The 16,386-nt window shown below is 46.7% G+C and overlaps 2 protein-coding genes across 3 annotated transcripts in view; one reads left to right on the forward strand and one right to left on the reverse strand.

Annotated features, from left to right (window-relative positions):
* Nucleotides 1–13,541, forward strand: COG1 (component of oligomeric golgi complex 1). The gene is made up of 14 exons (XM_066233987.1): nucleotides 1–349; nucleotides 3,499–3,740; nucleotides 3,885–4,066; nucleotides 4,212–4,382; nucleotides 6,275–6,431; nucleotides 6,963–7,173; nucleotides 8,031–8,816; nucleotides 9,355–9,501; nucleotides 9,968–10,129; nucleotides 10,942–11,069; nucleotides 11,546–11,654; nucleotides 12,046–12,155; nucleotides 12,235–12,313; nucleotides 13,350–13,541. The coding sequence occupies exons 1-14, from the start codon at nucleotides 35–37 to the stop codon at nucleotides 13,485–13,487; spliced, it is 2,937 nt and encodes a 978-aa protein (XP_066090084.1). The 5' UTR covers nucleotides 1–34; the 3' UTR covers nucleotides 13,488–13,541.
* VCF1 (VCP nuclear cofactor family member 1) overlaps nucleotides 13,508–16,386 on the reverse strand; it is a 20,739-nt gene continuing 17,860 nt past the window's right edge. Inside the window, exon 3 of one of the 2 annotated variants that reach the window (XM_066233989.1) lies at nucleotides 13,508–14,771. In XM_066233989.1, the coding sequence (XP_066090086.1) occupies nucleotides 14,538–14,771 (234 nt within the window). In that variant the 3' untranslated portion in view covers nucleotides 13,508–14,537. The remainder of the gene's footprint in view (nucleotides 14,772–16,386) is intronic. The other variant, XM_066233988.1, reaches the window with a different exon arrangement.

The raw sequence follows: 16,386 nt of genomic DNA on the forward strand, positions 1-16,386 counted from the left end.
GGAAGTGACCTGTAGGTTGGCTGACGGGTCTACCATGGCGGCCACGGTCACCTCCCCCGCGCTGAAGCGCCTAGATCTGCGCGACCCCGCGGCGCTTTTCGAGACGCACGGAGCGGAGGAGATCCGAGGGCTGGAGCGCCAGGTTCGGGCCGAGATTGAGCACAAGAAAGAGGAGCTGCGGCAAATGGTGGGCGAGCGGTACCGAGACCTGATCGAGGCAGCCGACACCATCGGCCAGATGCGCCGCTGTGCCGAGGGGCTGGTGGACGCCGTGAAGGCCACCGACCAGTACTGCGCCCGTCTCCACCAGGCGGGCTCAGCCACGCCCCGGCCACCGAGGGACCCGCAGGTCAGTCCCGCACCCCGAGGCCCCGCCCCCATCCCTGCCACTCCCGCGGGTGCATCCCGCCCCCGCTGCATCCTCACCTGCCTTTGGGGGGAGCGCGGCCACTTTGGGGTCCAGCTGCAGAGGGGTCGCAGGCGGCAGCCCTTGACCAATCTTTCCAAGTTCTTCGGCCCTTTCTTAGGGAGCTTTGCCTGGCTTCTGGGCCCTGATTCCCTCGCCTCACGCGTGGGTTTCCAGGGCTCTTCTGTCCGGCGTTAGAGGGAAACGCCAGGGGTCTCCCTCGCCTCATTCCCATGACATTTTCTGACGTTGTTCTTAGAACAGATCTCTCCTTTATGCTGACACCGTCCCTCCCCGTCCTGCATTCCTTATCCCAATCTTCCCCGACCCACCTCCATTCCGAAGAATAACTTAGTCTACAGCCCCAAGTAGCTATAGCAACCGTTGCTGAAGGATCGTACCAGCATCACGCCATCACCTTGTAATAGAACATTTTCACTTTAGAGACCTGAGGTTATCACAGTCAGGTTATCCTAAGTGTTCTTTCGCCCAGCGAGGAATGATTAGACCCGATGTGGAAGGATGCAGCCCTCAAGACATCCCAATGCTGGAGTAGCATTTTGTGTTGTAAAGAGTGTTGACTTAGGGACAGGAGGGAGTGAAAGGGCAGGGAGGGTGAGAAGGGTAAACAAGGAACTTGTTCTTAACAACCTGGGAAAAGAACCTTACAGTGACATGAAAGGAGAAATTGCAGAATTTATTATTAGTAGTAAATTAACTTGCCCTGGCCAGTTAGCTCAGTGGTAGAGCATGAGCCCGTCAGCCCAGTGTGTGAAGTCCTGGGTTCAATTCCCTGTCAGAGCACACAGAAGCAACCGTCTGCTTCTCCAAACCCCCCTTTTATCTCTCTCTCTCTCTCTCTCTCTCTCTTCCCTTCCATTCCATGGCTCGAAGGATTCTAGCAAATTGGCCCCTGGCACTGAGAATGGCTCCATGGTCTCGCCTCAGGCGCTAAAAGAGCTGGATTGAGGAGCAACAGAGCAGCAGTCTCTAGTGGGCCTCCTAGTGGGCTTGCCGGGTGGATCTCGGTAGGGGCGCATGTGGGAGTCTGTCTCTCTCCCTCCCTATCTCTCACCCTCTCACTTAATAAAAATAAATAAAATAAAAAATAAATTAACTTGTACTATGCTGGATTTTAGAAATACATTTATTTTTATAGTTTTATCTGACATAAAAAGCCCACAAAACTTTGAGTGCCTTTCTTCAAGGCACAAAGAAACAGAAGTCCCCCAGTTCCTGCTCTGATAGACCTTACAGTCCAGTTGAGGACTCAAGTCCATGAAAATTTAGTAATAAAAATGTAGCCTGGAAAAAAATGTAGCCTGACCAGGTGGTGGTGCAGTGGATAGAGTGTCAGACTGGGACGCAGAGGACCTAGGTTTGAAACCCCAAGGTCGGCAGCTAGAGCACGGGCTCATCTGGTTTGAGCACAGCTCACCAGCTTGGACCCAAAGTCACTGGCTTGAGCAAGGGGTCATTAGGTCTGCTGTAGTCCCCCGGTCAAGCACATATGAGAAAGCAATCAATGAACAACTAAGGTGCCACAACAAAGAGTTGATGCTTCTCATCTCTCCCCCTTCTTGTCTGTCCCTATCTGTCTCTCTCTGTCTCTGTCACACACACATAAAAAAAATGTAAATAATTTACAAAGGCAGTAGAAAACATTTTAGGATAATGGTGATTGGCTCCCAAAATAATTGCGCACATTTACCATAAGAATTTTGAAGGAAGTCACTGCAAACGTGGATCCTTCCTTCTCAGTAAAGAGGGCCCCTAAGGACAGATGAGACTTGGAATGTGCACCTGAAATATGTAAAGCCAATTAAAAACTGGTAATCAATTTGATTAAAGCAGGGTTTCTCAACCTTGGTGCTAGTGACATTTGGCCCAGATCATTCTTTGTGGTAGCGGCTGTCCTGTGCACTATTGGGTGTCAGAAGCATTCCATCCACTACATACAGGTAGCACCCCGCTCTCCCCCACTGTGATTATCAAAATGCCTCCAGATACTGTCAGATGTTCCCTGGGAGATGAAATCGCCCCTCTGCCCTACACATGAAAACCAATGGATACAAGGGCCCCTGGAAGAAAGTAGTGGAGAACAGGAATCCCTTGACCACCAGACTGATACCAAGCAGTGAAGAGCCTTTTAGAGACAAGCAAAGATCATATCCAAGTGGCCTTTGAAGAAGGTAAATTTGACAGCAACAGAAAAGGATAGATTGGACGGAGTAGTGAATGAACACAGGACTAGCAAAATGTTTCTGGATTATCTAAGTGTGAGACTAAGATGACAGGACCCATATTAGAATCATGAAGTCGTAACAGAAACTTTGATATCAAGAGAACCCCTCAGAAGGACATGAAGTTCCTGGGAGTTTAGCTGTAGAGCGGTGGTATATGCTGAGATAGATAGGCAGGGAGGAGATGGCTAAGATTTTTGTTAGGGAGAGGAATTGAGTTTCAAGTATACTGATTATGTAATGGTAGTGAAACTCACCAAGCAGCAGCAGAAAAGGCTGGATTGGGATTCAGAAGAGTGACAAAGACTAAAAATAAAGATATGGTAGCAGTGGTCTGCTTAGAGCTGACGCTTGAGGGAAGAGACTCCTGAAGTAAAAGGACTGAAGAGTGGAGGCATGAGCACTGAGACGGGTGAAGAGTTGGTGGAGGGCTGGTTAAGAGTAGCAGCTAACATGGAAGTCTATGATGCACTCAAAGAAGCAGAAAATGTAGGAAGGCTGAACATCAGAAAAGGGAAGGCGAAAGCTCACTCCAGGGGAATCCATCAGGGCTCTGTGCTACTGAGACATCACAAGGATCACTGATAATCGGACTATGAGATGACCCAATTAAGTTTGCCTCTCCATGAAAATAAGCAAGGGTGCATGCAACAGGTTGGACAAACCAGTGGGATTGGCCAGCACTCCTGACTCCAGTAATTCTACTGTACCGTCATCAATGCCTTACCGAATGACACTGAGTCAGGCTTAGTGAAAGCTTTGTACCCTAAAATGCCCCCACACTTCTCCCCAGGCCTGCCCAACACGGACCTTGCTTGCTTGTTCTGACTCCTGTGCCCTTCCCTGTAGCCACAGCCATCCCAGGAGAAGTTCTACAGCATGGCCGCCCAGATCAAGCTCCTCTTAGAAATTCCTGAGAAGATCTGGAGTGCAGTGGAGGCCTCTCAGTATCTCCATGCCACACAGCTGTACCTGCTCTGCTGCCACCTGCACAGCCTGCTGCAGCTGGATTCTTCTGGCTCCCGATACAGCCCTGTCCTCTCTCGATTCCCCATACTCATCCGGCAGGTGGCGGCGGCCAGCCACTTCTGGTAAGTGGATCCAGCATAAAGATCTCTGGTGAGGGCCATGCTTCCCCACTACAGTTTTATGGAGGATGTCTTCTTTCCTCACGTACTAAGACTCTTCTCTCAAGATGTAAAAAATTCCCTGGTGACCTTCTGTCATCTTTCTAGCTCAACCATTCTGCATGAAAGCAAGATGCTGCTCAAATGCCAAGCCGTGTCGGACCAAGCTGTAGCCGAGGCCCTGTGCTCTATAATGCTCTTAGAAGAGAGCTCTCCTCGCCAAGCCCTGACAGACTTCCTGTTGGCCAGAAAAGCAGCTATTCAGAAGCTCCTCAACCAGCCGCACCATGGTGGGTGTACCTTCTCTCCAAAATTTGGTCCATAAACATTGGAAGTGGAGAAGGATGAGCAGAGGGAGGCTGGAGGATCCCAAGAGTTTACTGTTTTAACTTTACTACGGGAGAAATTGTCTAAAAGGCTGGTTTCTTCTCGTAGGTGCTGGTATCAAGGCTCAGGTTTGCTCATTAGTGGAGTTGCTGGCCACCACTTTGAACCAAGCTTATGCTCTTTTCTACACGTTACCAGAAGGTCTGTTGCCAGATCCATCCCTGCCATGTGGCTTGCTCTTCTCGACTCTGGAGACCATCACAGACCAGCATCCTACCAGTAAGCTCTTAGCCAACTGTTTTTATTTTCCAGTTCATTCAACTGATGTTTTCTGAGCATCTGCCATCTGCCAGCTACTACACTGGGTTCTGGGGACACAACAGTGAACTGGACAAATATGGACCCACCTTTGTAGAGGTCACAGTCTAGTGGTAGAGACAGATTTTGAACTCAGATACACACATACCTGTTTAATATCAATATTGGTCATTGCTCTAAAGGTGAAGTACAAGTTGGCTTGGGAGCATTGACTGGAGGGATCTCACCAGTTACTTTCACTGAAAAAGTTATATTTAACCTGAAACCTAAAAGTTGAGTAAGACTTAATCAGGTGAAGAGGCAAGGAAGAGAGATCCAGGCAAAGGGAAGAGGTGTGCAAAGGCCCTGAGGCAAGGAGGATGTTAGTATATTTCAGGAACCAAAAGAGAGCAGGTGGGTTTAAGGGGTATTGGGTGATGAAGGGAAGAGCAGTATGAGAAGAGATGTGGTCTATCAGATGTGACCAGATAATACAGAGCCATGTGGGCCAGGCTAAGCGGTTTGAACTTTATGCAAAGGACAATGGATAGCCTTCTAGGACCTTCCCGGCTTGGTGATCCTTCTGTTATATGTTCCCTTGCATTTTGTACTTTTATTTGGTAGGATTTCTCCCAATTAGAATTAAATGCAGTTGGCTTTTATCCCCATGGAGCTAGACTGGATGCTGAGAGCTTACTTAGGAGGCTGTCATTGTAACCTTGGTGACGGATGATGGGGGCAAAAGAGATGGAGTTAACTGGACAACTCCGACATCTGTTTAGGAGAAGTTGGTTGGGGAGTGATTGTGTAGGGTGTGGAAGGGAGGTATCAAGTTTATTAGGAAAGGAGCTGGTCCTTGAAAGGGGCCGATGCTGAGTTCACCCAGAAAATACGGCACTAGGATGACTGACAGCTTGGAACGGGAACACGAGTGGGCAGGCAGCTGTGGAGCTGGAACAGAGTCGCAAGAGGTCTGTCTGGAGACACATGTCTGCAGTGCTCTGCACATGGCTGTTGTTTAATGCCACGGGGGTGGGCGGTATCATCAGTAACAAGAGAGGATGACAGATGACTGTGCCTCAGGAAAGGCCAGGCGGATAAGACAGCCAGTTAAAAGAGAAACAAGGAGAATGAGGGGACAGCCATGTGATCATTTTCAGAGATGTGTATTATAGTCTCAATTCTGGCTTACTTTATGTTTTAACTCGGACCGCCTTGGTCTCCCTCTGGGTACTTACCTTTAGCACATCTTGCCTCCTATAAATGGTGATTATTGGCTAATTGGTCATGGCATTAGACAACAAGTAGAAGGGACCTCAGAAGGACCCGTTTCCAACTCCAGCAGGTGCTAGTGCACAGAATATAATGAGTGGGCCTCCTGGAGTCCCACCGTGTGGGCCTGTGCACTCTGGAGAGGTCACCTCGGAAGGGCTACAACATCCAACTGGTCAGGAGGAGGGCCATCACTTCTCCCTGTAGAGCTTCAAGGGAGAGTGGAGGATGGGAGGAAAGGGAAGCATCGCTTTTTTCTTTCTTTCTTTTTTTTTTTTTTTGATGACTTAAGTTCTACTTTGCAAACGTCAAGGACTGCACAGCACCTGGCTCTCCTTTTTCTTCTTTTGTCCCCTTCCTTTCCTCGCTTTCCTGGCCCTCTTCTTACCCAGTAGTATGACCGGAGTTGGAGCAGGGAAACTGCCAGCTCCCTGAGGACGGAGCCCCGGACATATTCCACACTTTCTTTCCCCTTTGTCATGGGTCCAGTCTGGCCTGTCCAGGGGAAGGCCAGATGATCTTTGGCAATTCCTTCTGGGTCCAGGTTTCATCTGCTCTTCAGAGGGTGGCCTTGGTCACTTCTCACTTGGCCTTCTCTTTAGAAAAGGGCATGGGTGTCCTGCAAGCGGAGCTGAAGCTCTGTAGCTGGTTCAAGCACCTGCCCGCATCCATTGTGGAGTTCCAGCCGGCCCTCCGGACCCTCGCGCACCCCATCAGCCAGGAGTACCTGACGGACACGCTGCAGAAGTGGATCCACATGTGAGTAGTAGAGCTTTCCCGAGGCTGGCAGCCACCACCCGTGCAGCCTGGTGTACCGTGCAAGGCCGTGGACGAAGGAGGGACAAGCCTGATGTGGACGATGCTCTGCAGGCTGTCCACTAGGTCACATCAGCTACTGTCTCTTCTGCCTGTCACTTCTGTCATGAGGGGTTAGTCTTCACTGTGGAAAACCATGAAGGAATCTGTCTTTCAAAATACTACAGAGGATTTTAAATTCTCCTGTGTAAAAGTTCTGCCACTCTTAAACTCTGTGAAGCCGTTCTATGGGGCTCTCGGCTTCCTTCTAGGTAGCTCGGAGGCAAGGGGAGGCCTCGTGGAAGGCCTACGGGCGCTCCCCACTCCAGCCACAGTTGCTGTTTATATATATATTTTTTCACTACTCTGAGATAAGTGTATACATTTAGACCCAGGTAAGAGGTTTTCAAGTGGAAACCTGCTCTTTTTCTTAACAAAGGTATGGGACCAAAGGTGTGGGCCTAGTGAGGCCCAAGGCAAATGATCTTGTTGCAGGTGCAATGAAGATATTAAAAATGGGATCACCAACCTGCTTATGTTTGTGAAGAGCATGAAAGGCCTGGCAGGGATCCGGGACGCCGTCTGGGAGTTGCTGACCAATGAGTCCACCAGCCACAGCTGGGAGGTGGTGTGCCGGCGGCTTCTGGAGAAGCCGCTCTTGTTCTGGGAGGACTTGATGCAGCAACTGTTCCTTGACCGGTTACAGGTAATGTGGAAAGTCCCATGGTCTGTCTTATGGCCAACCTTTTTTTTTTTTTTTAGGTGAGAGGAGGGGAAATAGCGAGGCCAACTCCCACATGCACCCCTACTGGGATTCCCTCGGCAACCCTATCTGGAGCTGATGCTTGAGTACCTAGCTATTTGTTGTGTCTGAGGCACTCCAACAGAACTATCCTCAGTGCCTGGGGCCACACTTGAACCAGCCAAGCCCCTGGCTGTGGTAGGGAAAGAGGGAGAGACGGGGAGGTGGGGATGAAGTAGATGGTTGCTTATCCTGTGTGCCCTGACTAGGAATCAAACCCAAGACATCCATAAGCCAGGTTGACGCTCTATCCACTGACCACTGGCCAGGGCCATTATGGCCAATCTTAGAGTGCCACTTGGTGCTCTTGTCCTGAGATTTCCTAAAATGAACTGTGATTTTTTTTTTGTTGTTTTTTTTTACTCAGTGAGAGGAGGAGAGGCAGAGAGATAGACTCCCACATGCACCTTGACTGGAATCTACCCTGCAAGCCCCCTACTGGGCGATGCTCTGCCTATCTGGGAACGCTGCTCCATTGCTTGGCGACCGAGCTATTTTAGTACCTGAGGGAAGGCCATGGAGCCATCCTCCGTACCCAGGGCCAACTTGCTCAAAACATTCAAGCCATGGCTGTGGGAGGAGAAGAAGAGAGAGAGAGAAACAAGAAAGGGAGGGGTGGAGAAGCAGATGGGTGCTTCTCCTGTGTGCCCTGACTGTAAATTGAAACTGGGGCATCCACATGCCAGGCTGATGCTGTACTACTGAACCAACAGGCCAGGGCCAAGAAATGTAATTAGAACTCTTTTCTCATTCTCTTTCAGACACTGACAAAAGAGGGCTTTGAATCCATCTCCACTAGCTCCAGACAGCTCCTCACTGCTGCTCTGCAGGAGCTTGAAACCAGCAGGTCCACTTCAAACAAGCACATCCACTTTGAGCATAACATGTCTCTGTTCCTCTGGTCCGAGAGTCCCAGTGACCTGCCACCTGACGCCGCCTGGGTCAATGTAGCCAACCGGGCTCAGTTTGCTGGCACTGGGCTCTCCATGAAGGCACAAGCTGTGAGCCCTTGTGTCCAGAACTTCTGTTCTGCCCTAGACTCCAAACTAAAGGTTAAATTGGATGACCTCCTGGCTTACCTTCCCTCTGATGTCTCATCATTTTCCAAGGACATCTCCCCCATGCAAGCCAAGAATTGTGCTTTTGACAGGTACGCAGATGCTGGGACCGTGCAAGACATGTTGCGGACTCACTCGGTGGCCTGCATCAGGCACATCATGGACTGCATCTGCACAGAGCTGCAGAGCATCAGAGAAGCTGTGCACGGCCAGCAGGATGCCCTCGGTGGGGTCAAGCTGCACGCGGCCCTTTTCATGGCCAGACTCTGCCAGTCACTGGGAGAGCTGTGTCCTCACCTGAAGCAGTGCATTTTAGGAAAGTCTGGGAGCGCTGAGAAACCAGCAAGGGATTCTAGGGCTCTGAAAAAACAGGGAAAGGGGAAAACTGAGAAGGTCCTACCTGGGCAGGCCCAGTGGCAGGAGGTAAAAGAGCTCCTCCTCCAGCAGAGCGTGATGGGCTATTGGGTCTGGAGCTCCGCGGTTGTGAACGTGAGTGCAACTGAACACGTTCTTGCGTGCTCACCAGCTCACCCTCGTTTTGTCTCCCTTTTATCATACAGCCCAGTCTTGCCAACCTTGATAAGATCATTTAATAGTAAGGAAATGATAATTTTTATCTTATAGCATCACTTTCACTTATTTCTGCCACAGAGGGCAAATCTCAAAACTCTCCCATTCATTTTTAGCCTGGCTTTTATAGACAGAAAACCCTGGATATTTTTTCCCTTCCATCTGATGACACTCACTCTCTGGACCAGGGTCTATATTTCCTGTTCTTCACCCTAGATATCACATTCCCTACAGTCAGTCTTCTCTGGTGTCTTAAGAGCTGACATTTGCAGAGTAGTTAGCAGCAAAATTCCCATTGCCAGGATCAGTAATTAGCCGAAAGAAGAGTGATATTTGCCATTTGCCTCCCACAAATGCCCTAAGCCACAGAAGCTGGTTTCAAAATTGCTCCAGTAGTTTGAAACAAACTCTCTAGGATCTGAGTGGCCTCTATGGGTAATTTGCCTCTTATTACCAGGTTTTGGCTCATGGATTCGCCCAGTCATTACTTTTAGATGATGCTGGCTCAGTCCTGGCCACAGCCACCAGCTGGGATGAACTGGAGATTCAGGAGGAAGCGGAATCTGGCAGCAGCATAACATCCAAGATCCGACTTCCGATCCAGGTAAAACAGTGCCACCGTCAGAGTGCAGGGCTGAAACCTGTTCTGGGAGAGGAAAAGATTACAGAAAGTCATTGATTGGTAGCTTCTGAGGAAGAGCCACAAGTAATATTTCCAACTTTCTACCAAGGGGCCAGGGGCAAAATGGCCGTAGAGTCAAGTAAATAGACTGTTTTAGAAGTCAGTTCATGACTCCTTCCTTTTGTAGCGCTGACTCTGTGCTAACTAGAGAACCACTTACCCTAAAGTGAACATAGCAATTAAAACAGTGCCACCAGGCAGGGCAACCAACCCCAGGCCACCAACGAAATGACAGCAAATGTCACTCATACCTGTTAACTGGTCTGTAAGAGGTGCTGATTGGAGGGGTCAAGGTCTTGGCGTATATGCCAGGATAAATGGATCCATGTTTACTGTGTTTCATTTAATTGGTGCAAGTTGGTGACTCGATATTCCTTTGTTCTTTCAGCCATCCTGGTATGTGCAGTCCTTCCTGTTTAGCTTGTGCCAGGAAATTAATCGGGTCGGAGGCCATGCCTTGCCCAAGGTGACGCTGCAGGAGATGCTGAAAAGCTGTATGGTTCAAGTAGTAGCTGCCTATGAGAAACTCGCAGAAGAAAAACAGATGCAGGTAGGTGTTTGAAGTTTTCCCCACTGAAAACTGAAATACAACCTTAGTTTTTTCTTGGGTCTGGGCAGTGCACATCAAGGAATGTGAGTGTTTAGGAGTTACTGAGCCCAGGCTATCTGGTTGGTAGTGGCTTCCAACTCTGCAAGTTTAATTACACCTGTTCTCGGGGGTCAGCCAGGTCTTTGGGAAAGGGCAGTTCAGTACAGTGGGAGGACGGCGGCCTCCGTAGCAGACCCGCTTCACAAGCTGGCACAGTCGCACTCACCTGGGCCTGGGTAAATCATTCACGTGTTTCCTCAGGATCAGATGTGGTCACTCAGCTGCTTGGGGGACTGTGAGGAAGCTGGATTACAAAGCACAGCATGTGGCACATGACCTATTCTTTGAGTTCCTGTCTCCCAGCCATCAGTCTGTGAAGCATTTTGCCCTTGCTGTGTATTCCCATCTCATTAGTAACATTTTAACAACAGGACTGCCTCCCAGTTTGGGAAAAAATTCAGGTTGGTCTTCTCTCTTGAGCTTCCTCACAATGCCTCTCCTTTATGCAAGGAGCTTTTTTTATTTAAAATGAGCATCTCCAGCACCCGAGACCTTTATGGGCTGGGTTTCCGCCCTGCTGTTAGATTTTTTGAGTTTTAAGGCCAAGTTTCTAACCTGTTGTGTAGTGAGATTCAACCAAACTGGCCATTTGAGTGTAAAAAGCTTCTGCTTCTGAAATAACAAGCTACAACTCAAGCAAACCATGAAGCTGTTTATTGCGTTCACATAAGTCACCTCTCTTAAATGGGTGGGGCCGGCGAATTCATTTGCAGAAGGAAGGTGCATTTCCAATGACCCAGAACCGGGCACTGCAGCTGCTTTATGATCTGCGTTATCTCAACACTGTTCTGACAGTCAAGGGTGAAGAGGTGAAAAGTGGTCGCAGCAAACAGGACTCCAGGTATCCTCACCCCCTACCCCAAGCTCTCAATACAGCCTCTTCCAAATGCAAATAGTCCTTTTCTGGAGAGTCACCAAAGAATTAGCCTTATTTCACAGTTGTGTTTGTTTTCAACAGTAAGTGCTCATATTGTCAGCAAGATAAATAATGACCACCTGCTGGATAAATTCTATTGTCAAGTGTAGTAAGTGGAATCTCATTCCTCTTTCTTATGAGTCAGCCCACCAACTGTTGAATATAATTTGAGCCTTGAGTGCCCTCCCTAAAAACAACATGGGGGAAGAATGGACCTTAGACATCATGTCAGCCTAAAACTCTTGAGGATTACTTAAGCACAATGATCAGTGATAAGTGGTACTAAGCCAGCAATTAAGGAGACCAAGTCCAGTTCCAGAATTTATGTATCACTCAAATACCAGGAGATGGGTTTTTGTCTTTAAAAATGTGGAAGATAATGATCGGAACCCTTTTTTCAGAATTGAGAAAATGGCTGACTACTTGGAAGCACTCATTGACCCATTTGACCTGGATGTTTTCACACCACACCTCAACAGCAACCTTAGCCACCTGGTGCAGCGAACCTCTGTAAGTCCGTCAGTGTGAACAGTGAACCTGCTCTAGCACTCAAGCTCCCAGAGGAGGTGCTGGGAGGAGCACAGACACAAATAGCTGAGTTCAGTTACAAGGACTGTAAGAGGATTAGGTAAAATCTCACCACCGAGGCAATCCATGGTGCATAAGGACTATTTAGATTTTACCAAGGCTTCCAAAAGAGCAAGAAAACAAGAGCCATGTAACCCTGAGATTCTGACCAGTGGGCAGTGGTAACAGTAATTCTGAAGCATTAACACACTGAAGAGTACATTCCCCAAAAGGGTGGTTAGAAACCAAGAAAGCAGTGATTACTAGCAAGAAGTGATTTTCTTTTAACTAGAGAAGAAAAGCCCAGCGTATTTTGTACCCCGTTTCTTGTCAGGTTCTATTTGGACTGGTTACTGGTACAGAGAATCAGTTCACCCCCAGGGGCAGTACCTTCAACTCCCAAGAACCGCATAACATACTGCCGCTGGCATCAAGTCAGATCAGGTAAGGGTCCTACGAGGCTTGTGCTGGGCCCCACAGCTTCCTGTTCATGCTACTAAAATTCCTTCATCTTGTCTTGGAGGTTTGGGCTCCTTCCACTGAGTATGACAAGCACTCGAAAGGCCAAATCGACCAGCAGAAGCATTGAATCCAAAGCCCAGGTTGGTATAGTAATCAACAGGTTCACCCCTTATGAATCCTGCCCCACCTCCCACCAAACCACCCAATCGGCTCCCCTTTAAAGTGATAAAGAACCAAATGACAAAATGCACTAATGCTGCTTTTAATGGCGGCGCAATATAGAAGTACAAGGTTCTACTAGCTTGAGCTGATAGGTTTAAAAGATGCCCATTTACACTGTCAAGTAGCCTCCTAATAGAAGTGGATCTCAGGCTGCCAAGGCTGTAAATATGCAGGACGGGATGGAGGCTATTCCTTGGGTTTTGTAGGATAAAAGAGTGAACTGCTAACCCAGCACTACCATTATACTTATTGGGGAAAACACTGATTTGTTTTGGTGATGGTTTGATCTTCCATTTCTTTTACTTGGATGGTAAATAAAAGGAAATCTGCTTTCTCAAGTTTTACATTTTCTTGTTTCAGTAGGCTGCCATCCATTAAGCCTGCAGGAGGAGTCCTGGGTATTTCTGCATCGTGTTCTAATATGTTTGAGAGCTCAATGCTGTCTTCTTAGAGCATTTACTTGTTTGCTTTATTGCTAGGCAAAATATTAACAATGAATCCTTTCCATATTCCCAGCCATCAAACCCTTAAGATCCAAAATCCTTGTCAGTCATCTGGTTTTAAAACTTGGGAGAGGGTTGTAAATAAAAGTTCCTGCACAAGCCGTACACTCCATGAGCATCGGCCTGTGCAGTAACCCCCTCACACACAAACGCACGCACTTCTCTAAATTTCTACTTCAAGTAACTGACCTTTAAATTCTGTCCATAGTAGAGGAACAAACCATGGAAAGGAGGTACACACTTACCCTTTTCCATTAATAGTTCTTATCTTCAAATTTAGTTTTGTCCCCACATCCTTTTCAAATCCCCTCAACTAGAGCTGTCTGTGCTTCTCAGACCTGCTTGTGTGCTGTTTGCACTCCGAGTGGAGTGGAGTGGAGTGGAGTGGAGGTGTGAGCAGCAGGAGGATCTGGGTGGACTCTAAGGCACTTTCCTTTCCATGCAATGGCAGGTTGTCCCCCCGGAACTCTCCCGAGCGGATGACCCGATGCATCCTGGCTCCTTATTCAGACAGCTTGTCAGTGAGGAAGACGACTCCTCTACACCTTCATTATTCAAACTTGGTTGGCTCTCTAGCATGACTAAGTAACGCCGGGACATATCCATCACTCTCCAAATAAATACTACTGCATCATTTCTACTACAGGTGCCTCTGTTCATTGTTTCTAAGCCATGCCCGTCTTTCCAGTTCCAATGGTGGAATGTGGCCCCTAGTTACTGTTAGGGGGTTACTTTAAGCATAAAGTGAATCCTTGGCCAATAGTCTCACAACACTTGTGACTTTAGACATCAGTTCAGATAGCTTACACTTCGTTAGCCTTCAACAGTGCCTTAATTCTTGACACAACAAGGTGGAATTATCAATGAGATCACACAAGCTGCCAATAGAACAAGTTTGTAAGACAAAAAATCATTACGTATTTCTTGACTGTCAGAATTGCAATGTTTTCTATTAAGCCTGAGATGTAGGCTCTGGAGCAGTAACAGTGACAGAGTTGTCTGGGTATACAAGAGTCTGAAAGACATTCCCTCTGGAAATACAAGATACAACAAAGAGGGGACACAGTTATCAGGGAGGGCGCTTCACTTACACAGCCTCACTTGGATCTGATTGTTCTGTTACAAAGGAGAGGACTTTCAACCGGACATCTACATACTAAGAGGTAGTATGGCCATTTCAGTGCAAGACTGAATCAAGCTTTCTATATTTTGGAAAAAAGTGTGTTTTTTTTTCATGGAAACTACTCTTTACTAGTTTATTGAATTTAAAAAATTGATGATCCTGCATTTTTAAAAGGCCTTTTTACATAAAGTAGTTTTTCTAATTGACAGATTTGGAAATCAATCTGAACTGAACTATGGATTCAACACGCAGATGAGATGTCCTCACACCACTACCTTGACATGGATTTGATACCCCCTCAAAAGAATCCTATAAAAAATTGCTTCAAAGCCCCTTTAAAATTGCAATAGTGCAGCAAAACCACAAGTAAACAACTGCCTGTTAACCTGTTATTTCAAATATAGACTGAAAAGCCAACAGGCATTTTTTTTGTGCAATTTTTTAAAACATCATAAGATGAAATATCAAATCTGCACAGCGCTGTCCCTTCACAGAAGGCAAGAAACTGCCAGCCCATCATGTTGGGGGCCGTCCTCGGTGCTGTAGGCTGTGGAAATGGGCCTCCTTCAGGGTCTGATTGATGTGGAAGTAAGGGCCTTGGCAGAGAGCAGACTGCTCGGGCACGGGCTGGGGGGTGTTAGGGCTGGACCCCGCGACGGTGTGGTTTAGACTGCTTTCTGGCCCACTGGCCCTGTCTGGGCTGTTGATGCTGCTGCTGCTGCTGCTCCCGCCACTGTCACTGCTTGAAGACTGGAAAGAAAAAGGAAGTTTCATGATTAGGCTGTTTGGTTTCTTAAGAGCTTTACTATATTTTAATTTACAGTACCCTATTTAAGAATATTCTACCTACCCCGTTAGAAGAGTACCAGCATCAAAACATATACTGCTCACAAAAACTAAGAGATATTTCAAAATGAGTATGAAGCTATAAAATATCCCCTAATATTTGTGAGCAGTGTATATGGACTTACAGTACTTTAAAAACTACATTCACCTAAATTATTTCATTCTATTCTCACAACTACCCTGTGAGGTAGAGTGAGATTACTGTCCCCATCAGATATTGCTAAGAGGTGGCAGGGTCCAGATTCCTATTGCAAATCCCTTTAACTACATTTTAACACTTTTACATGTCTCTCTACCTGCTTTTATCATTCATTCCCCTAATTTCCAATAATCAAAGGAAGAAGTTCTCAGCCTCTAGTAGAAAGTGCCAGTCACTGGTATATTATATAGGATATGAAGAAGGTGTCCTCATAACAAATAAGATGGCTTCTGGGTACAACTTAAAATAAAAAAAACAGTGACAACTTTGTGGTTATCTATTTTATGGTTTATGGACACAAAATGATATTCTCTGAATGCAGAATACATATCCTGAAACTTTAATATACTCCTTATAAAGTTACATTAGCACTTTTTTATAATTTTTTTTAATTGATTAATTTTTTACAGAGACAGAGTGAGTCAGAGAGAGGGATAGACAGACAGGAACACAGAGATGAGAAGCATCAATCATTAGTTTTTCATTGTGCGTTGCAACACCTTAGTTGTTCATTGATTGCTTTCTCATATGTGCCTTGACCACAGGCCTTCAGCAGACCGAGTAACCCCTTGCTGGGGCCAGCGATCTTGGGTTCAAGCTGGCGGGCTTTTTGCTCAAACCAGATGAGCCCGCGCTCAAGCTGGCGACCTCGGGGTCTTGAACCCGGGTCCTCTGCATCCCAGTCCGACGCTCTATCCACTGCACCACTGCCTGGTCAGGCAACATTAGCATTTTTACAGTTCGATATGTATGTGTTTAATTTCTTTTAATGTAACCAACATGACTGGGTCTTAGTGATCTTGAAGAAGCTACTCAGAGATCCCTATAAAAGTCACTCAGAAATCTTTTTCCTTCCAATAGCAGGAATCTCAAAAGAGAAGGCAATGGTGAGGCTCCTTTCAGAATTATGGTCCTGTACCACTGTAATACTGCATGCATGTCTACTAAATGACAACCCCATCACTTGATTGGCACTCTTCTCTATTTACAACTCAGTATAATATTGTACTGTAAAGAATCAATACGTGAAAAAGTTAGAATTCTGGTAATTGATGTTCTGGTGTAATATTTTTTTAACTCATTAGCCCTCTGATATATCTAAATTTATATTCTCTTTAGACAAAGCTATTGTTTTTGAAATGTCTGCTTACAACAATGTAAAATCTACACATAAGAAAAAAGACCAGAAAGAAACAGCCCACAGTTACTATGCTAAAATGGAGGAATTATAGATGCTTATTTTTTTCCTACTTATTCCCATGAAATTTATGCAACGTGATTATATATTTGCATTATCAAAATAAATGTACAAATAAAACA

Source organism: Saccopteryx bilineata, chromosome 6 (genome assembly GCF_036850765.1).
Source record: "Saccopteryx bilineata isolate mSacBil1 chromosome 6, mSacBil1_pri_phased_curated, whole genome shotgun sequence".
Lineage (NCBI taxonomy): Eukaryota > Metazoa > Chordata > Mammalia > Chiroptera > Emballonuridae > Saccopteryx > Saccopteryx bilineata.

Excerpts from the sequence above, each read along its gene's own strand:
- COG1 (XM_066233987.1), top strand. The coding sequence starts at position 35 with ATGGCGGCCACGGTCACCTCCCCCGCGCTGAAGCGCCTAGATCTGCGC. Across the intron at positions 350-3,498 it reads GGCCACCGAGGGACCCGCAG|CCACAGCCATCCCAGGAGAA; the intron begins GTCAGTCCCGCA and ends CCTTCCCTGTAG. Across the intron at positions 6,432-6,962 it reads CTGCAGAAGTGGATCCACAT|GTGCAATGAAGATATTAAAA; the intron begins GTGAGTAGTAGA and ends ATCTTGTTGCAG.